At 36.4% G+C, this 22100-nt stretch overlaps 3 protein-coding genes and 1 long non-coding RNA gene across 4 annotated transcripts; 1 reads left to right on the forward strand and 3 right to left on the reverse strand.

The window, feature by feature from the left end:
- Positions 1-583: 583 nt before the first annotated feature.
- LOC136801172 (CXXC-type zinc finger protein 1-like) lies at positions 584-14191 on the forward strand. The gene is made up of 16 exons (XM_067057802.1): positions 584-933; positions 1121-1221; positions 3415-3539; positions 3987-4064; positions 4398-4484; positions 4993-5079; positions 5728-5976; positions 8860-9014; positions 9485-9637; positions 9899-10004; positions 11366-11461; positions 11683-11796; positions 12221-12264; positions 12546-12636; positions 12923-13075; positions 13694-14191. The coding sequence occupies exons 1-16, from the start codon at positions 611-613 to the stop codon at positions 14033-14035; spliced, it is 2304 nt and encodes a 767-aa protein (XP_066913903.1). The 5' UTR covers positions 584-610; the 3' UTR covers positions 14036-14191.
- On the reverse strand, positions 2371-3146 carry LOC136801094 (uncharacterized). Its single transcript, XR_010845804.1, has 2 exons — positions 2648-3146; positions 2371-2428 (listed from the first exon to the last, which is right to left on the reverse strand). It is a non-coding gene; the product is annotated as an uncharacterized lncRNA (long non-coding RNA).
- Positions 14050-17267, reverse strand: LOC136801173 (uncharacterized). The gene is made up of 2 exons (XM_067057803.1): positions 15854-17267; positions 14050-15707 (listed from the first exon to the last, which is right to left on the reverse strand). Exons 1-2 carry the CDS (start codon positions 16078-16080, stop codon positions 14879-14881), a joined length of 1056 nt encoding a protein of 351 aa, XP_066913904.1. The 5' UTR covers positions 16081-17267; the 3' UTR covers positions 14050-14878.
- On the reverse strand, positions 16536-21568 carry LOC136801107 (rac guanine nucleotide exchange factor JJ-like). The gene is made up of 3 exons (XM_067057729.1): positions 21374-21568; positions 19920-20151; positions 16536-19725 (listed from the first exon to the last, which is right to left on the reverse strand). The coding sequence occupies exons 1-3, from the start codon at positions 21432-21434 to the stop codon at positions 16536-16538; spliced, it is 3483 nt and encodes a 1160-aa protein (XP_066913830.1). The 5' UTR covers positions 21435-21568.
- Positions 21569-22100: the final 532 nt, after the last annotated feature.

Genomic DNA, 22100 nt, shown 5'->3' on the forward strand with positions numbered 1-22100 from the left:
TTTATGACCAAAATATAAAATAAAAAGAAGTTAAGATAGCAAAAATGAAAAAAAAACACTTTTGGTTACATTTGTCATCTGGTAACTTTTGATAAGAATAGAGAAGTTTTGTGAATTTAATATGTATGTAGAAAATTCAACTTAATACAATAAAGGCTTCCTGTTTCATAAACATATTACTTAGAGTTACTGTACTTCAAATTAGCATAGTGGTAGACTATGACTAATTTTTTCTTTTTTATATCATCCTGTATTTATTAGACCGTTTTGAAAAATCAACTCAATTAATTAGATATATATTGGAATATATTGTAGGATCAATGAGATCATAATAGTATCTCTTATTATATTAATGATTTATTTGAAAATAGAATAGGAAATGATTTTTAGTTGAAAACTAGGAAAACAAGGAAAGACTTGAGCAGAGCAATCTGTTGATTTTTTTTAGATAATTAGCCAGCCTCCAAACCTAAAATTGACTCCAATTTTATTGACTTGTTTTAAATTTGCTCATAATAAATTAAAAGAAAAACATTTAATCTAAGGAAGGCAAATTTATAATTTTTGCTTTTATTATTTTTTTAGAGAAAAATATATATAAAGTGATAAAATGGAATCACCTAACTATCAATTTACAAAGAAATCAAACGATTTTGATAGTGAAGCCACAGAAACTGATGTTGAAGAAAACAGTGGAAATGTCAGTGATAAAAAAGATTCTGAGAAATTACTTTCTAACGAAGATGACGAACAGGAAGAGGAGATTGTTGACAGTGATTTTGAAAAAGAAGAAAGACTTTTCAGTCCTGTGAAACAAAAGACTCCAGTTAAAAAAGAAGGAGATGTTACTATGGAGAGAACACAAGAATATAATTCTGACGGGGAAGAGATTTATTGCGTTTGTCGAAGTGCTGATATTGATAGATTTATGATGTAAGTATGTTACTGATTCGTTTTTGTGTTCTTAGTATTTGCAAAATGTTCAGCTGAAAATTTATCAATCTTACACATTTCAATTCTTCATAAATTAAAATGTAGCTGAAAATTCTATTTTAGACTTGAATCAAACTGGAATCTTTGTGAAATAGGAATTTGAGAACATTGTTTTACTTTGTTTCAGTGCTTGTGACAAATGTGGTGAATGGTTCCATGGAGATTGCATTGGTCTTAAAAAGAAGCATGCAAAGAAAATTAAAGATTGGTTTTGCAATGGATGTAAAAGTATGTGACTGTTTCTTAGTTTTGAAATCAATATTTTATCTAACCAATAGATAATCTCGTACTAATGTGCTTCAGGGTTTTGACTTGCTCATGATCATAGTGTCCTCCCCCCTGGATTCAGGGGGGGGGATGGGTTTTGAGGTCAAAAGGACGTATAGGGGGGGAAGAATTTTTTTTGAAGCCAAGGTGGACGAAAACGAGGGGGGGAATGGAAAATTTTTATTCTAGGCATGGGGGGAACTCACCATCAATTCAATTCAAAATTGAAAAACATCTGGTTTTTATTTTCTTTAGGACTTGTTATTATTTTAGCAGTATCTTTTGCTATCACTCAATTGGGTGTATACAGGCCATATTTTTGAAGAGCAGGGCAGCGTCCGTTGGTGGCCAAAAAGGGCAATTATTCTTGAATTAGAACTACCTTAGGGAAAACAATAAGAGTTAAATTCATCAAATTACAGCTTTTTATGCTTGAGGGGGGGGACAGAGAATTGAAGTGTCGGACGACGGACGAATTGAAGTGTCGGACGACGGATGAATTGAAGTGTCGGACGACGGACGAGTTGAGGTGTCGGACGACAGACGAATTGTAATTGAGGTGTCGGACGACGGACGAATTGAAGTGTCGGACGACGGACGAATTGAAGTGTCGGACGACGGACGAATTGAAGTGTCGGACGACGGACGAATTGAGGTGTCGGACGACGGACGAATTGAGGTGTCGGACGACGGACGAATTGAGGTGTCGGACGACGGACGAATTGATCGGACACGGACGAATTGAAGTGTCGGACGACGGACGAATTGAAGTTCGGACGACGGACGATTGAAGTGTCGGACGACGGATGAATTGAAGTGTCGGACAACGGACGAGTTGAAGTGTCGGGCGACGGATGAGTTGAGGTGTCGGACAACGGACGAATTGAAGTGTCGGACGACGGATGAATTGAAGTGTCGGACGACGGACGAGTTGAAGTGTCAGACGATGGATGAGCGATAACCTTTTCTCCGGTTGATGCAAGGATGCGATAGTCAATACGATCTTTCTTCCTCGTGTTCATTGATCGCGCCCACAAACAGCAGTGATGTTGATTGAACGGTCCTGTTTGAATGTAGCGTCAGGATGAGATTGAATAAACAATAACGCCGTGTTTGTAACACTGTTCAGTGCATTAATTTATTGATGTGTAGTAATGTAGTGTTCAAACTGAAAATAAAAATTGAAAGATACTAAGTCTAATGAATGAAAATAAAATAATCTAACTTAGGTACAAAAGGATGTTAGTCTATGAGAACAAAAGTAGAAGTAGAAAACAGCAAATGTATAAATGAATGATTGAAGTACTAATATAATGTAAAAGAAAATCTAACTTAACTTAACTTAGGTGCCACAAATAGAGACAGAGAAAAGAAACAAAAAACTCACCAGCTGGCCTGAGGTAGAATCCTGTAAGCAGGCAGCAGAACACAGGGTGTGTCAAGACTAACACCAACTGTGTGAAAATGAAAATTGAATGTGCTTGTATATGTGAGTAACTAAAGAGACTATTGATTGATTTCATTTGATTTGAGTTGACATCATGTCAGAGGAGGTCTTCACTCCTTGAAGTCTCTGTTGAAGTGAGGTCTGAGTGATGATGTGGCATTTATAGGCAGATCAAAAAGTCTAATTTACAGACCAAAATAAATTATGAGAAAAATTGAAATAAATTATAACAAAAGGAAATGCATATCAAATTGACATAAAATTAATGAATAAAATACTGACCAAATGCTTATCAAACACAGAAAAATGCAGAATAACCAAAATGGTGGGAAAAGTGAAATAAAATGCAGACCAAACAAAAACAAACAAAATGGCTGCACACTGAAAAAGGTGAGAGTGTTTGATTGACCAAAAATGGATTAAAACTAAGGTTTATGCCTTAACAGGGGGGGGGGGTGGAAAATTTTCATTCTAGGCATGGGGGGTGAAGAGACCCTGAAGGACGCTATGATGATATTAAAGATTCAACCCCCACTATTTAAGCTCATATACAATGAATTAGCTAATTGCTTTACCAGACACATTTGGATCATGTTATAATTTTAACTACCTCAACTTTCGGTACAGTATCTAAAAGTTTTTCAAATTGTTTAGAATTAGAATTAGGGAACTTTCAAACCTCAGATCACAATTTTATTTTATTTTAGAGCTGGACCCCAATCTTCAGACCATCTACAAAGAAAAGAAGGAAAAGAAAATTAAGGTCGAAAGAATGGATTCCACAGATTCAAGAAAAGACCAAAAAGATAAAGAACATAAAGATAAAGAACAGGTAAAAACTAAGAAAATTGAGAAAGAAAATCTGGTCACAATATTGAAATATGTAAGAATTTCAATTTTGGAAGTACTTTACTGTCCGTACATTTCTTAAAGAATAGCAAGTGATTTCAAACTCATTATAATTATTTACATTACTAAATCAGGACATGACATGAGCAAGGAATATGTATACATAGTTTATTTAACTATATAAGTTAATGAATGAAGTTTTTTTAGTTCTAAGTTTCTTTGGAAAACTAAGCTGTTATGCGCCATGGAGAAAACCTCTTTTAAACAAAACACCTTACCCCTGCTTCTTTAATCCTGCTTCTTTGAACTATTTTTTTACCAAGTATAGAAAAATTTTGTGTGAAGGTTTAAAATGTGATGAGGCTTCAAAACATTTTTATGATATGACTTTTTATTTCAGTCATTTTCAAAAGACCCTTTTATAATATAGAAACGAATCTCAAGATCTTGTGGAGAATGTTCTGCATGTTTGATTAAAGAAGATTGCTCAACTTGTGATTATTGCAAGGTACATCTTCAATATTGAATTTATCATAAATGGATCTTGTTTTCAAATTTCAACTAAGAAAGCTTGGCTAAATTCCATCTGCTTGTGTCACCAGCCGATGGATAAGATTTTTCTGTTAATGTTCTGTTAGTTTTCAGTGTATTTATTTTTTCATACACTTCTTTGTTATAGATATGTGGTAAATCTTTGTGTGCCTCACTATGTGTCAAGGTCCAAATTAGATTTAAAGTCCAAATTTTTGTGAAGCAACACTCATAACTTGTATAAAAAAAAGAACCACTCTTATTTTGATGCGAAAAAATTAAAAATCTTTAATTATTATATATAATGTAGGACATGCGAAAGTATGGTGGTCCTGGTAAATTGAGGCAAAAGTGCAGATTACGACAGTGTCACAATCTATCAAAAATCTTAAAAGGGGTGAGTGTATTTTATATATCTTCAAAAATTGAAATGAATAACATTGTGCCAGCATGAAACACAGTAGCGAGATTATGTATCTGGAATTCTCTACGGCTACGGCTATTGTGGCGAGGGAAATGGCGAGTGAGGCAAGTAATGGCGGGTGAAAGCAAGTTCGATATTTGACGTACGGCATTATGTCGACTTTGCTTAGACGGTGTTTTGGTGTTTTTCCCGTACAGAACAAAGTAGACAACGACATGTCGCCTTTGGTGACGACCCGTATGGGCAGCCCCGCAAGCGTAGCCGTAGAATATCTCCGATACATAATCTCGCTAGTGTTAGCGATTGTAAGTTAGTTCTTTATTTCTCGATATTTCGCTCAATTTTTTGAACATTTTTTGATTTTGTTTATTTCACTACATCTTCATACATAAATATTTAGTTTAAAGAAATGTGCTTTTAAAACAGTCTCTCTGAGGTGATTTTTAGGTTTGTTACATTTCTTGTATGTTTAATATCTTAGAGCCAAACGGCAGGAAATAAAAAGAAGTCATCAAAATCTAAAGATAGCAGAGATAGCAGACAAGGGAGTGACAAGGAAGAATCTAAAGTAGGTTCCTTCCTTTACATTATATCACTGAAATCGAGTCAAAAAGTTCGATCTCGTATTCATTTTCTGAGAAAACTGTTTCATTTTTGCTTTACTAACTTAAAACTTTGCCCATTCTTTTGAAGGTAAGTTAGCAAAGCAAAAATAAGCTCGGTTTTCTCTAACATCAATTTTGAGATTGGTCCTTTTGCCTCGATGGCAGCAATTATCTGGGTTTAGTGTGCCAATAAGAACAAAGGTTTCTTACAAAGGGCGGCTGTGATAATGTTGAAAAAAATCTGCTCCAAAAATACTTTCAACAGGTGCAATGAAAAGATTTCTTGAAAGAAACTAAGGGCTTTCGAAACTGTTTTTATTTTACTTTTTGAAATCATCTTCCAAAGTGACTTACTTATAAAACTGAAAAATGTGGGGATTGGATTATTCTCCTTCTGCTTATTACTTTTTATAATTTATTTTGAAAAATATTTTCAGCTAGCTGAATTTCTCTAAATAACCTGGCTTTAGCTTATATGCCTTATTTTTCGGAGGTACAATTTTGGACTGCCCTTTATTAGAACCCCCACTATTATTCGGGACCTTAGAGTAAGCAGGTTTTCAGTTTAGAACAGAGTGAAGCGTGTCATATCATGCCATCTTTTCCTTCAGAGCACAAGCAATTCAAACAATATCACAACGGATCATTCGTACACTATGCCAGCATCCTCGTTCAATACACCCACCCTCACAAAACCCTCCTCCTCAATGAAACGACCTCGTGAAAGTGAAAGTGATTACCAACCTTCTGATCATGCGCTAGACGAAGGAGATGGTGACTCACCGAATGATGATACAGATTACGAACCAGAACAAAAGAAAAAGAAAATGTTGAAAGTCAAAAGAGCTAATGTCAAAAAGGTATTTTTTTACATTTATTTTCTTTCACGGGTCTTGGTCTTGCCATTTTCTCCTTTTTTGGGGTAATAATCCGTATAGCGGTCATTAAGTAAGCCATTAAAGGTTCAATCGGCGGGCGGTATTGAAAGGTTTTGTGACTCAAATTGTCATACCCGCGCTGAGGAAACTAAAGCATCAGGCTTCAGAGGGCTGAAATATCATTAACTGCCCGGGTATAGGGCAATACCGAGTTTATGTATAGGAGGATATTGTGGGCGACGGTAAGTGAAATCTATGCAAAACAAAGTCGATAGTTGATGTACGGCTCTATATCGCCTTTGCTCACCTAAACAGACGACGGTATCTTGGTGTTTTTACCGTCGTAGAGCAAAGTGGACGTTGATTTCGGTCCTATGTCAGCTTTGCTTTATACCGTCCCCCTCGATTTATCTCGAATACATAAACTCGCTAATAACATCATTTGCGGCCCGCTCGGAATTGGATTGAAGTTGTTGCATTGAAGCGAAGTGACTAAAATAACGTCATTTGCGGCCCGCTCGCAAGGTGCTAAGTATTTGTTGAAGAAATTGCATTGAAGCGAACTTGGTTGACGTTAGAAAAAAACGTTGTTTGAATGTCCGTTATGAATAATAATAGTAGTGTTATATTAGTAAAAATTCAAAACTTTATTTTTGTAGAACTCTGAGTTTCATGCGTACAATCATCAGCTACAGTACATACAAAATGATCTAATGTGTTGAAAAATTACATCTTGAGAAAAAATCGTAAAGTCGTAAAAGGTCGTAAAAATCGGTGAAATAAATTGAAGTAATAAATAGAACAAAAGGAAATTCTCAAGGGTCCGTCAGTCTTTTGACTTGTAATTAGCCAGCATGAATTTATTCATATGTCGGCATTTAGAAACAATTTCTGAGCGTTTATTGAGAAGTTCGGGCTTATTTTCGTAGCGAAGAATTTCTAACTTTTCTTGCAAGCACAAACGGCAAACTTTCGAAGTGTTAGAATATGATTTTACCCGTTTCATGATAGACCATTTAAGATTTGGCAAGACATTTTTATCTTTTAAACTCCAGACGTACGTCGAAAGGGTAGTTTTGTTTTTGTATTTGACATTGGTGATGGATAGTTTATGCCCGTTATATCTTTGTTTGAACTCCTTCTCAGTGAGACCAATGTAAACTTTTTTCTCGTGATCTCTGGGGCAGTTTTACTTTCGCATTTGTAAATTACAGATGTGGTTTGGCACTTGTTGTCTAACGGACATGACTTCTTATCTCGGCAATTACAAAGCTCAGTTGTAGATTCGCATTTCGATAATATCTTCTTGTTGTGTGCTGCAATAATCGTGCGGACGTTTTCAGTACACGAATAACTAATTTTGACATTGTTTTTGTTGAACACTTTATAGAGGTTGTTTGCTTTGGTGAAGTGCTTCGAAATCAATTTTAGGAATAATTTACCAATGTTTGTTGAAACATTTTTACTAAATGGTGGATTGAACCAAATTATTTTGCGCTTCCTGTTGCGGTGGATGGGTTCAGTGTTGTTGCTATTGTTATTATATAACAATTGGGTATTCTTGTAACCACTAGTTTTTAGTGCCTGTTCGTATTGTGGTTTCGCTTGGTTGAAAATGGTTTCATTCGATGAGTTTTTGGTCAACCTTTTGTTGATCGATGATGGGAGTTGGTTAATTATATTGCTGTAGTGTTATATTATACATAATTATGTATTCAGAATTATACAATCTATAAAATAGAATGACTTCTTATTTGAAAAAAAATTGTTGCTTACTTTTTGATGCATCTTGTTTTCTGTGATGCGTGTAAAGTCTTTCCGTCATTGATCTTGATCAGACTGTCTGAAAGCACTGCTATCAATCTAAATATCCTTCTTGAAACCTTCGGATGTAGAATCTAAAAAAAGGTTTGAAAATTTGACGAAATGGCGCAGGAGAGCATCCGAGGGAGGCGGTTTTTGACCTCTACCGGACCCCCTTAGCGACTTGGTCTTTAGACTTAAAATTTTCTCGAGATGTTTCCAGTGTTTTACTTAATGTCTATTCATTTATGCGAAACCTATTTTTTAAGCCTTTAATCTAGTTTGAAAAATGACAAATTAAAGTGTTCTTTCTAATGAAAAGGGGAATCATTTTACCGAAGACAAAATTATAAATATAAAGTAGAGGCTTCCTGTACCATTTTGAGTTGGCTCAAATAATTATAACATGTGTGACTGGTTTCTTTCTACAAAATTCTTCTTGCTCATCTCGATCAAATAATGTCTAATTTGTCGCATTTTAAGATAAGTTTATCCAACCTTTCCAATCAATTCCTGTATCGAAAACCGATAAAAAACCTGTCACACAGCAAAAAAGAGTCGTCACAACCCCGGGGGGGGGGCAGTCGGATTTTGGACTGACGGTATGCGCGAGCTAAAAATTGGCGTTCAAAATCGCACCCTTACAGTGCAGTGGTTTTTCCCGAAAAATACACCCTTACAGTGCATTTTTCGCCAAGTTGAATACCCTTACAGTGCAGTCTAGCTTTTTTCCCTGAAGTGATTGAAATGGGTCAACAGTATATATTTATTTAATTTTGCATCTAAAAAGGGATCCAATATTTGAAAAGAATTGCAAAGGGGATTGAATCCCTTAAAAAAAATTGACTGGACAATTTCATTTTTGTTAGAATTTAGAAATTCATCCCCTTACAGTGCAGGCGGCAATAAACCCACCCTTACAGTGCATTTCGGATGCCTTAAAAACACACCCTTAGTGCCCGCACATACTCGTCAGTCATTTTTCTTGGCACAGCAAAAAGACCCAACACCAGTATTATAAAATCTTTTAATGACAACTTTTAGTTGTTTTATCGGTTTTAGGACACAAGTCAACGAAATAAAGAAAGCAAAACGACCAATAAGTCAAGTAACAATCGTAAGAAAAAGTCAAACACAAGCAGAGGGAAGAAGAATGATGATGCCAAGTTGGCAACTAAACTACAGAAAATGGAATACTTAGCCTCGCGCAGCACAAGGTACGACACATAACGTGTAATTTACTCTGCTCAAAAGCACTTATGTACTTTTGGGAAAAAAACCTAAAGGGAAAAAACGTTCGCGGTATTTGTGAATTATTTTGACATCTTCGGTAAACTCACTTGAAGAAATTCAAGTTTTAGATTATTTTTCATAAACATGAAAGAAAATTTGAAATGAAAACAAATAAAAGTCGACGAATCGATCGTGAAAGTTTGGCGCCTATTTAAAAAAGAAGCATTTTGTGAAGAAATAAGACCAGCGTAGCAAGCGCAAATCTTTAGGTTAATTTTCTTTCTTTTGCCAAAGGAAAATAGGGTGCCAAAAGATTGGTTATCAGAGTAGTGTTGTCTTTAGCGCCCTTGCCTTTTGACGCCCCCTCAAAAATAGGTTGCTTTGTGGCATGGAGTTACTCCTCCCTTACCATCACGCGGCGGATTTATATTTTTCTTTATTAATCCCCACACAGATCAAACAAAAAGGATCCGTCTTCAACGCACCGTAAAGAGAAAGAAAAAGAAGTGTACACGCCCAAACACTGCCTTGGTCCTGGTTGTGTCAATGCAGCAAAACTCAACTCTAAATACTGTAGTAATGAGTGTGGTGTGCAACTACAGATCAGGTATTGGAATTAGTGAAAGAAACTTTCATTGCTAAAATATTGACTGGTTTTAACAAAAGGAAGCAAGCGAAAAAAGTATTTCAAAAAAAATCTTTTCCATCAAGTATTTTGTTGGCAAAATGAACATTTTTGGTTAAGTTTTTCTAATTATCAGAAATAAAGAATAAATGCAATGTATTTATTTGGTCTAGATGTTGGCCTTCAAATCCCATTAAATCTCTCTGCGACATTATTAATTTCATATTTTTTGTTATCTGATAGGCGATTACAAGTGATTTTACCAACACGCGGAATAAATTGTTCCAAAATTTACAATGCAACTGTTCTCGCTGAAGGAAAGATACAGAAATACAAAAGAACCCAACAGGTACTTAATAGAGCCAATTTTTTGAAAACAGTTTAAAAAGTTGCTTTTGACAAGGATAATATTGTATAGTTAAAGGAACAGTTTACTAGTTGAAGTGAGTACAGTTTAGAATTAATTCAACGAAGTCCGATTAAATTGTGCGAATGATATGGCTCTATGGCTTCAGCTTATAGATAAACAGCTTAAAGTTTGTGACCATCCGTTTTTCTTTTGCCCGAAAGTGCCGATGCTTTCTCTGGATTACTCCACTTACACACCTCTTCTTACTGGAGAAATTGGCCAAAATAAAAGAAAAAACATGTATGGGAATATTGATCCCCATCGAGTTTAACTCTGTTATTTTTATCCCACTGACTGAAAAATCCTACCGGGTCTGTGAAAAGGTGGTGTGCTGGCCGGCTCAAATGAATCCAACATTCAATCCAACATTTAAAATTCATTGTTGGACGAAATGTTGGACGAGAAGTCATGTGGAAAAATTCGAACGTCTACATTCGAAAGTGTCTACAAAATGTAAACAAGAAACACATAATGCATAAGTGTAAATAAAACACATTTTGCAATAATTTGTCGGAAATTGACTAAATTGAAATTTATCTCATATTGAAAAAATCCTAATAGATTCAAAAAAGATGGATGATCTACTCAAAGGCTTTGTCGATCTAAAGTCGTTACAACATTATTTTAATGTGTTTTGACATACTGCATTGGTTTTGATTTTGGGCTATGAACTATTGGATTTTGACCTCCGAATTTATCATCATTGGAAAATGATAATTTTATAGACAATAATCATCTACTCACAAATTTTAAGCCACTGAAAGTAAAAAGTCATTATAAAACATTTATCGTAGTATTTTGAAACGTTGGGCTTGGACATTGGAAATTTTGAAGACAAAAAGTTAGCATTGTTTTTGCTACGTAAACGAATATTCTGAAAACAATTTGATTACAATGTGCAAGAATTCCACCATTGCAAACTCGATGTTAAGAACAAAATGTGAAAGTTAAAAAATAGTGCAAAGTAGAGAAATAACGGTGCAAAAACTTGAAGAAAAATCAATTCGACATTTTGCATCGAGTCTAACAAGTATATTTTTAGAAAGTAACAACACATAGAGGTTGTTTTTTCATAATCAAGTTAGAATTTTTAGTCTATTTTTAGTCTATTATATTATATTAATGCATGAAAATAGCTATTTAGGATGTTTAGATAGCAAAAGTTTTCTTCGTTGCCCAACCTTGGCGAGTGACATTTAATACCACCTTATACCACTGCATTGAAACTCAATTTTTCAGACCAAAACAGTGGTTAGGGAAAGTGCTTGGAAAATAACCTTAAAATAACCTTCATCTTCCAGGAATGCCAGGAAATCTTACTTGCTTTGGATAAAGAATACAAACAACTGGACGGACTTATTCAAAAATCCAAAGGGTTGACCATCAAAGAAGAAAATGTATTGAAATAGATTTGGCCTGTTTTTTTTTCTATCATTATCTTTCTTTCCGACTATATCATGACAAACAAATCTCTCTAAACATGTACCTAGCTTCAGTCGATTTCATTTATTCTTCCATTTCACTTGCTCTCCTAAAACTAATCCACTACCCCTCATTTATCAGTGTTAAATGTCCTTCTAAAACTATATAACCTTCATCCATTCATCATCTTTTTCAGCAAAACGAAGAGGATAAAGACGGGGACATTGATTTGACGACATATTGTGTTTCTTGTGGCATCCCTCTCGCACCACGCATCGCTTTTCGACACATGGAAAAGTGCTGGGCTAAGGTTTGGGGCTGTTTCACCAGGTTTCACAAATACCATAAACATAAACATGTTCTAATTCACCTTAAAGATTTTCAAACGTTCAAAACATTCGAATCGCGCTTTTGACGACCAGAATTAAAAACAAGATTGCGGATAGTCATCTCTAAACTGAACACGCTTCCTTTTATATTAGTCAAGTAGTTATAGATCAGTAGGCTGTTCATCTTCGTCTCATCTTGAAACTCCTTTCACGAATCCAATTTCTAAGGCAATAGTTTACGTAAATGTCAAACTTTTGAAGCTTTCGTTACAAGGTCAGGTGAGTCAAGCTCATAAAAACTGTACCTATTGAGGCTGACGTTTAGAGTTTTGAAGTTTCTTAGAAAGTTGATATGCGTTGTTATGTGGTGATAATCCTTCAAAGTAACACTTATTTATTTTCCAGCTTGAATGTTTGATGTCATTTGGAGCCATCCAGAAAAGTGCAGGGTAAGACTCACTGAATATTTCATGACCCACTGACTTCGAGTGTTTTCTCGTTTGATATGCGTGGTCCACTAAAATCGCTTTGCTTGAACATTTTGAAAATTCTTGTTTTTTTTCTCACTGGGGGGGGGGGGGGCTTTTATTGGATCTCAATTTACATTTTTTGCTGACTTATGACATTTGGGTGAGATGTAAATGTAAGATCCCTTGCTCGTCGAGACTAAACTTATCTTATTGTAATCCTCTTGAAATCTCTAAATTAATTTTCAATTTTATTTGTTTAGGAATCTATTTTGTGACACGTTCATGGTGCAACAAGGCACATATTGTAAACGCTTAAAAATCATGTGTCCTGAACATTATAAGGAGGGGAAGGTAGGTTGATCAAATGGTTAAAACAGAGACCGCGTTCAAAAAAAATTATACAGGTTTGTCACAATAATGTGAGCTTACGTTCAAATTTGATGATTTTTTTTTAATTCTATAGAGGAAAGCTTCTACTATCGAAATGTTCCATTATTCGATAATATTGAATGTCACCGTCAACGAGAAAACTCAAAAATAACACTGTACTATCGATACTGTATTCGATGACAAAAAAATTTCCCTTGAAAATGAATCGATTAAAAGATTATTTTTTCTACATTATTACTATATCTAGATCGAAGCAAATGAAGTGTGTGGTTGTCCCTTAGTGGATGATCAACAGAAAGAAACGAATAAATTTTGTCGTCAAGCACGCAAAAAATGCATCCGTCACGTCGCATGGCAACGGTTGAGGAAAGGTGAAATCGACTTGAAACGTGTACACCAGGTAAAAATATTTATTATGTTGTTATTTCCGTGCTCGGTCGTTCTCATTCTTTCGAGAATGCTCATATCAGGAGTCTTATTTAGGCCCGGCGAACGGCGAATTTCGCCATTCCAAGGCGCGAAAAAAATTACAATTCGCCGCTCGAAAAGTTCGGTTTGCCGCCTTAAGTACATAATTACGCTAATTAATACGCTTGCTAAGGATTTGCCGGCCTAGAATCTAGAAATCGTGTTAAATTTTCATTCCCCAGACAACCAAAAACAAAGTAAAACCACTGATACATTATTTATTTAATGGTTTAAAAATCAACATTTCCTTAGCCCATATTCTGTGGATGGGATTTTTCGTAATTTGTTTTTTTCGTTCTCAGACTTCTAAGAAGACTGTCTGATGTCATTCATGAAATATTTTGTTTGGTGAGACCTAATAGGGCTCATTACGATAACCACTGGGACCTCTTATGGATGGATTCAATACTTGCAATTTGCGAATCGAGTGCGTGATCCTATGATAATTTTGCTTGCAACTTGCGAATTGAGTGACATGCCTCGATCGCTTCGCAAGTTTTATACATATACACTAGTTTAAGAAAGCGTATTTTTACCCTTGTTTTTCTAGTGGTGGAAGCTGGAGGAAGCCTATGAACAAGAACGACAACAACAAATCGAAATATCTAATCGTCGAAACGTACTCGCTGTTCTCTTAAATGATACTTTCGATCACAATTATAATAGATCCCCTGAAAAAGTATCACTATCCTCTAACGCCCAGACTTTTGATCATAATTACGGGCGGCCTTTGGCGGAAAAATCTGATTCGCCCTCTAAAGATATCAAGATTAAAGAAGAAGATGAAGAAGATTCAAACATTAATATAACGGGCGATACGAAGTCGAAGGGTGCGTCTGAGGCCGTTAAAAATGAAACGCCCGAACCCATGGAGATCAATGTCAAAAGTTGATCATCCAATTCGTTAAATGGTACACGTGTGTCAATCATCAGTACTATTTTTTACAAAGTTCATGTATATATTGTATAGGTAAGGTATAAAATCGTCTATTTACATTTTTATAAAAAAATATGATGAGTTGTATAAAATATTCGTCACTAAATTAAACTTCCAGTTTCAGTTTTCTTGAAAGATGTACCAAACTGCTCGTGCTGGTTCGGTTCAGTGAAGTCTTGCATGGGCGAGTTATGAAAAATGCAAGTTAGCTGACGAGAACAGGTAACTTGTTCGAATTACAGTCGAGCTCTTGACACTCCATGTGCTCATTGGACTTAAATGTATCTAAAAGAATTATTTTCTTGAGGTAAACATTTTCATGTTTATCTACCTACCATTTTGAAAATGTCTTCTCGGCTAACAATTTTTCACCATTCTGAGATTAAGTCAGGCTTGTCCTTTCAAACTGTTTTTTCGGAGTTCGGTGGTTACATCATGCTTTTATTAGAAACTCGTCCTTAAATAATTATCCATTTACATTTCAGAAAGGCGCCAAATTATATAAGGTATCAATATACTGCCTTGGTAAAAAAAGTAATGAATATATTTCTCACCATTGATTTCAACAAATCCTTTTCATTGCATTAGGCTTGGAAATTTCTTATGTACATTTTATTATCTGCATGATTGCTACCCGAATAGCTATCCAAATAGCTGAAGTTGGTGTCGAGAAGAAATAGTTTCATTGATAATCATCACTATCTGTCGCATACCTTCTTAGACTTCACGCCAAAAAGTTTATTACCCTTCTATATTTCACCACTATCACAGTTAGCATTTGAAGAAAAACGTTAATCATTAGCCGAATCTTTCAAGTACATTTTTGCCATCACTTCTCTTTGGTGTATCAGATCTTTCAACCGAGTGGCTGCTGTCCATAGCTTTCAGTACTGAGCTCGGCGTTGGTAATCGTTTACTCCACAGCTCCAAAAGTCTATGTAAAGCTTTATTATATTTCTCTGTCAATTCATGTCGTTTTGTGATATCTCCAGTTCGCTTCAGAGTATCATTGTATGATGTTCTTAAAAACCTCAACAAGTTTTTCGACTTTCTAGATCGTACAAGAAAACGCAATAACGTACGTATGCGCGGTCTCTTCAAGAGCTCGCGTGCTCTAGTGTGTAGGTCTGTTTTTGTATTTTTGACACTCTGAGTCGGGTGAGATACACCTTGTTTCTTCATAGCTGTAAGTTCGGCCAATTTGGTCAACGCTAACAAATCTTTGATTTGTTTTGGGTTTAGTCCTTCTCTTGTATTTTTCTTTTTCTCTAATTCTTCCATGTATCCCCTCGGGGAGAACGGAGTTGTAGAAACAAGCTCCCTTGCTAGATTGTTGGTTCTGATTGCTGGAGCTGTAGCTTTGTCTGCGATTGTTATCCGATTCGTATCTCTTTCACCATTCAATTTAGCAGGCGCTATTGATTTTAGAATATCCATAATTTGCTCTTGTTTCACTTTTAAATCTCGTAACCGAGCTGATACGATCGGTGAGTAACGATGTGTTAATTTATCTATCGAATTTTCTCTCGGTGGATTTTCTTTGAAACTCGTTCGGGTGTCGTCATTTAGCTGATCTTTAAATGAAGAAAATGATTTTGAAATCTCTCCATTGTTGACTGAATCAAATCTGAAATGAAGAATATTGTTTCAATTTTTAACTCGACGTACTCGGTTGCCAAATTTTAAAGGGACGAGCGACGAATTAAAATTTGGTTTGACTTGTTGATTTGTCTATCACTAAAGAAGGTCGGAGGGAATGACGCTGACGCTTACCTGTTACCAAAAGTTTGTTGTTGTTCATCCTGAGCATCACTATCGGCGGTGAAAACTCGTGCAAGGGCGTTGATCTCTTGTTTGATATTCATGTCATTCGTTATTACCTGCTCAAGATCCTCGATCTCATCCCGAATCGGTTTCACAGAATCAAATCGGGTTAACGGTTTCGCATCGTTTGATATTGAATTCAATTGGGTTGAGGATTGCTTTGTATCAGAAAGCATCGAGTTTTGCTGAGGAAAATCTAATCGGGTAAACGGTCTCGTGTCGGATGATATGGTTGTTTGTTGGGTGGAATCTTGTCGTGAACTTTGTCTAGGATCGGTCTTTATCTCAAGGTTGACTTTTTGAATGTTTGGAAGATACGGATTGACGGTTGGCTGTTTATCTTCTATCTTAGGTGGTTGGGGCGGTTGATTGGCGGTCTGGGGTGGAGGAGGTTGTGCCGGTGGCACTAAAGGTTGATTATTGGTAGATTCTGTTGGTTTCTGTGGTTCTTCTGCTGGTGTTTGGTTCGTTCTTTGGTTATTTGGTGGATAATGTGATTGTAGAATACTTTCGATCTGCGATAAGTCTAAATTGTTGTTAGGTAGTCTCGATGAAGCTGTTGGGAAATTAGAAGTCGTTGTCCTTGCGTTAGTTGGCTCTTGTGGGTTAGGGCTTCCTTGTTGTGTGGGTGCTAGGTCAGGGTTGGTTGGTAGTGTAACAGGGTCTCTTTATTGGTTTCGTCACGTTGTTGACTGGCTGTATCTTGTGATGATCCGCCAGTCGGTAGATATTGTCCACTTTCAGGGGTCATGACGTATCCATTAACTGTTGATTTGTATTTGATGGTGTGTGGTGGTAGTATATCTGTCGTTTGGATGGGTTGATAGGAGTTACCGTTCCAGTGGTATAAGACTTGGTTGTCCTCTTGATCCTTCTCATAGATTGGAACGGTTGGAGAGGACGGCGGTAGAGGGTCCTGTTGGGTCGAAGGTCTTTCTGAATCACTTCTTGACGATGCTTCAGTGTGAGTTTGGCCATCTCCATTCCACAGATTTAAGATGTTTTGTATCTCTTGGTTGGTGATTTCTTGGTATGATTTTGTAGGAGTTGAAGTGGCTTGGTATGCTTCTGGTGGTGGAGGAGGGGGTTCAGGGGGTAAGGGGACAGGGGTAGAAGGAGGGATGGAAGGAGGAGGTTGGTAGCTGGTAGGTTGAGGTTGGGAGACAGTCGGCTCCTGGTTATTGTCGTTCTCTATGAAAGAGGCTCCTGTCCATTTATATGACGGTTTTTCGGAGAGTCCTTGGTCTGTATTGAGATAGGAACTAGGAGCTGATCGATCCTCCATAGGAACGAAGGTAGCACCATTCCAAACATACTGGCGACGGCTACCTAGCTTAGGTTGATTGTCCTTGAAAGGTTGTTGAAGCGGTGGATCATCTTGTTTCTTTATGTATTTGACTATAGAAGCTTTTGGTTCTTTGTTTCTCAAATCATTCATAAATAATTGGTTTTTCGACCTTGAGTAATCTGTAAAGTCAACAGCTGGTCGCACTTCTTCATTCATAAATAATTTATTTTTCGATCTTGAGTAATCTGTAAAGTCACTCGCTGGTCGCACTTCTTGAAAACCAGGGTCGTTGGTCATCGTCTTTTCTTGCTTCACATGGTCAAGGTAAAGGTCTCTGAAACTTGCATATGTTTTCGCCTTTTTAGAACTTGATTCTGGGCTCAACTTATTAGCAGTCACACTCTTCAAAGCAGTTTCATATTTCCCGCCATTTTTCTTCAGTAACTCAAGAAATGGGTTTGTTTTAGATTCAAAAGCAAACGAATCAATATTATTAACTTTCTTCATTATCACATTGGCAAGCTTAGAATCATCCTCTGCTAATTTTTTTCTGGAAACCAATTTCCCCATCAAATTATGTTTCTCAAGACTTGTATGCCTTCTCTCTGCCGTCAACTCTAACATTTTCTCCCAAAGTGTAAAAGCTTGATTATTGAGTCCAGACCTCTTTGTATTTTTAGTATTTTCAACCATGAGTCTTAACAACCGTAAATCACGTGACGAAAATACCGGTACCGGAGGAACAACATTATAAGCAGAATCAGTTGAATGCAGTTCCGCATCTTTGAAGTATTTCCGTATGATTTGGTCGATTTCCGTTTGTCGGGCGTCTTGCAGTTTCTCCAAATCTATAGATCTCGAGTCTAGTGCGTTTTCATCGGTATCTATTATTTTTGATGTCATTTCGTTTTTGATTTTATTATTTTCCTCGTTATCCCCTAAAAGCTTTTCTAGAAAGTTTTTGGCTTCTTCTGTATTCATATGAATGTTATCTCTTGTGGCGGGGGAATCGTCTGAGGGCGACTTGAGGGTGGAAACGCCTTTCAAAGGTGTATGACTGATTTCTATATGAATCAAAGCTTGTAAAGGTTTGTCATTGTTCGTTAAACTCGACGTGTCATTTGTAAAGGATTGTTTACTGTTATCAAACAGTTTCATATTTCTGTCCACATTTTTGTCAAAAATTTCACGTGATGAATTCTTATTTACATTCGCATCCTTTGTTGTTTTAATGTCGACATCTTTCGATTTTATAGCAGACGATCCCTCCGTTGGAGTGCTCGTACTGAAATTTCTATTAATTAGGTCTTTATCAACGTTCTCCTTCGTTGGCGTTGAAAGCGTATCCTTTGCAGTAACATTATGTAATAGTGGTACTACCCCTTTCGTTGTTGCAATGGAAATATTTTCGATATCAGTTTCTTGTTGAGAGCTACCTTCCATACGCGTGTTATTAACATTCGTGACGTCAATTTGACTATGTTGTGTTCTATTATCACGGTGTTCTTCTAACGTCTGATAACTTAAATTATTCGTTTTGTTGAGTAAATTAGTAGCAAGTCCTGTTAGATGCGTGTCTACATGTTTTGTTGTGTTCTGTGGAGTCGCTTCTATTGGTTTAACGCTATCACTAGGTTTGGTTTCTGCTGTTTTGTTTATCTTCTCATTAGAAGTTGTGTTTACTTCTTTGTTTATTTTTTCTGTCTTGTCTTTTTGAGTCTTGTGATCGAATTTCGCAGCCGTGCTACCATGTTTGTTTTTGGTTTTCGAGGTACGTTGCTGATAAATTTTCCCGTGCTCTTTCGGCTTTTTCGAATGTTTTGTTTTCTGTTTTCCCGCCTTTTTATCATCTTTGCTCTTTCCAATCTGGTCTGCGTCCAACACGTTTGTTTCTTCGTGACGCGTTGTGTTTCGATTGCCCGTTAAATTTGTTGTCGTTTTGGAAACTTCTTCTCTTTTAGCATCCACTGGCATGACAAGCTTCTTATTATCCGTGAATGTATACTGTGGTCGATCTAAAGCAATACCATTGATTCTTCTTGTTGTTTTAGCTTTCCACTGGTCATTCAATTTTTTTTTATCTCCGTAAATTGGTACACCAGTCACCACGCTGCTTTGATCTGGTTGCGGCTTAGTCATTGCTTCTGGTTGTAGTTGAACATTAGGGAGATAAGGGTTCTGCACAAAGCTGTACGATTTCTCTTCAATCGGGTTGTCTCTTAGGATATTTTGGTCCAAAGTTTTGCCTTGCTCATTCGATCTTTGTAAGTTGTTAACGTTGTAAAAATATTGGTAAGGTGAGTCTATATTTTGTGTCCAAGTGTACTCCTGGTTCCCGAAATTGTTCTTTTTATAAGAAGCATAGTAGTTCTGATTTGAATCGATGTTTCTATTGTAATCAGTCGCCTGTGGCCTTGGTGCTTTTTTGAATGTCTTGAGGATTTTCAGAGCACTTCCGAGAAGACTCAATTGCCCTGCTGCTCCCGATCTTTCAACATTCTTTCTTGATTGACCAGTTCCTGTTGATGGGTAGCTATAAGAGAAATTCGAAGGAGAAGTATTTATGAATTCGGTGATGAAATTTTGTTCGAAGTTAAATTAAACTGTATAATGGTATTTATCAGTTATTCGGTGTAAGAATTTTGAAATTTCTTGATTGAAAGTCGTATTGGAAATGAAGTGTGTTTTACGGTGGCATGGTGTGGTTTTGCCATTCTTTTCACCTACCTTATCTGTTTTCGTGCCACACAATCTGGCCACGGCATTTGATCAGGTTCTGGATAAGTTATCCATCGTCCATTGTTTGAGTTACAAAGATACGCTTTGGCTGGTTCGTATTGTGGTTCAAATCCAGGGTCACATTGCAAGGTGCAGAATTTTCCTGTCTGATGGTTGCATTGCATACGGCCATTCTGCGGCGGTGGTATGTTTTGACAAGAAGATTGACTGGAGGAGATCTCTGGAAATGACAAAGTGTGTTAAGGTTATTAATAGAGATGTATGAATGATTAATTTTGAGAGTTCATCAACAAGTGTTTCCTCAAAGTGTAGCATGAAGGTAAAGCATCCAGCTACGCTAGGCAAGGTCATAGATTCTATTCTCGGCCAGGTAATACCAGGTAAAAGCCTTTGTACATTATGGTACTCTGCTTGATGCAGTAATTAAGGGAAGGATCAAAAGTATATGGAGAAATCCAGGGAAAACAGTGACGTCCTACTCTACCCTACCCTACCCTACCCTACCAAATGTGAATTTGACGAACACATAACTCGAACAACTATAACTTGAATGTCTCCTTAACTCGAACAACTATAACTTGAATATCTCCTTAACGCGAACAACTTTTCTGGCCCCTTCACCACAATGCTTTTTAAACCAATCTCCATAACTCGAAATTTCCATAATTCGAGGGAAAATTTTAGTATTTCCCGTGCGAGTAATAGAGACTCCAGTGCAATAACCGTTTTGGTTATACGCATAGCGTTCTAAATGGATTTTTCGGTTTCGAATCCAGCAATCTCATAAACACTGTCGTAAATTTTCAATCTCATTGATGTCTAATTTAATTGCATAATGCAATGTTTACACCATTCCAAACAAAATACCCTGATTTTATCCAACACCCAACTTGAATATTTCTTTATCAATATATAGATAAAGTTTATTTCTAGCAGTATGATGTCCAGAGCCACTTGCACCACTATTTGAATTTACTGATACGGACGTTGGGACAATATTGAGCGCTATTGACATCATAAAAAAGCTTGCGTTTTTTTTAAGCAATTGCTACTTTTTCGAATGTTTTGAGCCCGGGTTTTCGGGCTCTAAACATCCGATTTTTTGACGTCATTTTTAACTTTCGAAGCTCCTGCAGTAGCAAAACAATCGAATTTGCGTCAAAACACTTGAAAGGCTTCTATTTTTCGAAAATCGTCAAAGTGGAACTCACTGAGAAACGAGATGAAAAATCCTTGTTTTTAGTGAGGTGCACGCTGCTAAGGGAGTATGGGTTCGAGTTTAGATTCGTAGATGATCTCTTTGGTCACTATGGTCGAAAAAGTGCTTCTTATACCTATAAGGTTCCATTTAAGTCTGTAATTTAAACTGTATAGAATGATTACAAAAGATCTTCCCCTTTGTGAGAACCCTCTTGAACATCAGAAATTGTCTAAAAGCTTACCATATGCCACCGGATTCGTTGTCCAATTTAAACAGTGTAAAACGAAAAATAAAACAATCATTTTGACACTATAAATGAATCATATTTTTCCTTTCAATCTATCATACTGCTGTCTGAGTTGAAATGTTGTTCTTCGTCAGAGGTTTGTATTACTGTTTGTAGACATAAATCTTCAAATTTCAAGACAATTACTCGATTATTTGTCGAACTATCGTGAAAACCATCATCGTGAAAAACAATATAGTAATTTAAGATGAAAACAAGGAAATCTAATGTAAAAAGTATCATATTAATTGTAAGGCCCCAAACACATTGGATTTCTTATTCAAGATCAGTCAAGCATGAAATTTAATTTTTCGAATTCTTCTTTAGAAGAACACAGAGTATAATTTGAATTTGAAGCCGCGATACCTTGTTCAATAACATTGATCCATTGGAGCGTCTTTCAATTCAAAATAAAGCTCACTTTTTCCATCTTCTGAAATTTTGATTTCTCTTCTCTAGTAGTTGAAAAATTTTGATTGTTGAAAGTCTTCTCTCAGGTCATGAATAATCAGGAATTTATGGATCATTTTCGCTTTGTGTGTCAGAGCACTATAGGCGAACCGTGGTGCAGTGGTAGAGCATCCGGCTACGGTTTACAAGGTTGTGGGTCATACCAAAGATTCCCAAAATGGTACCTGATGCCTCTCTGCTTGATGCTCAGCAATTAAGAGAAGGATCAAGG

Source organism: Clytia hemisphaerica, unplaced genomic scaffold (genome assembly GCF_902728285.1).
Source record: "Clytia hemisphaerica strain Z4C2 unplaced genomic scaffold, Clytia hemisphaerica genome assembly, whole genome shotgun sequence".
NCBI lineage: Eukaryota > Metazoa > Cnidaria > Hydrozoa > Leptothecata > Clytiidae > Clytia > Clytia hemisphaerica.

Coding starts and splice junctions, on each gene's coding strand:
- LOC136801172 (XM_067057802.1), top strand. CDS start 611: ATGGAATCACCTAACTATCAATTTACAAAGAAATCAAACGATTTTGAT. Junction 10,005..11,365: donor AATACAAAAGAACCCAACAG/GTACTTAATAGA, acceptor TTCATCTTCCAG/GAATGCCAGGAAATCTTACT. Junction 12,637..12,922: donor AACATTATAAGGAGGGGAAG/GTAGGTTGATCA, acceptor TACTATATCTAG/ATCGAAGCAAATGAAGTGTG.
- LOC136801173 (XM_067057803.1), bottom strand. CDS start 16,080: ATGCTTTCTGATACAAAGCAATCCTCAACCCAATTGAATTCAATATCA. Junction 15,708..15,853: donor CAACAAACTTTTGGTAACAG/GTAAGCGTCAGC, acceptor TCTTCATTTCAG/ATTTGATTCAGTCAACAATG.
- LOC136801107 (XM_067057729.1), bottom strand. CDS start 21,434: ATGATTGTTTTATTTTTCGTTTTACACTGTTTAAATTGGACAACGAAT. Junction 20,152..21,373: donor AACGAATCCGGTGGCATATG/GTAAGCTTTTAG, acceptor TGTCATTTCCAG/AGATCTCCTCCAGTCAATCT. Junction 19,726..19,919: donor GTGGCACGAAAACAGATAAG/GTAGGTGAAAAG, acceptor TTTCTCTTATAG/CTACCCATCAACAGGAACTG.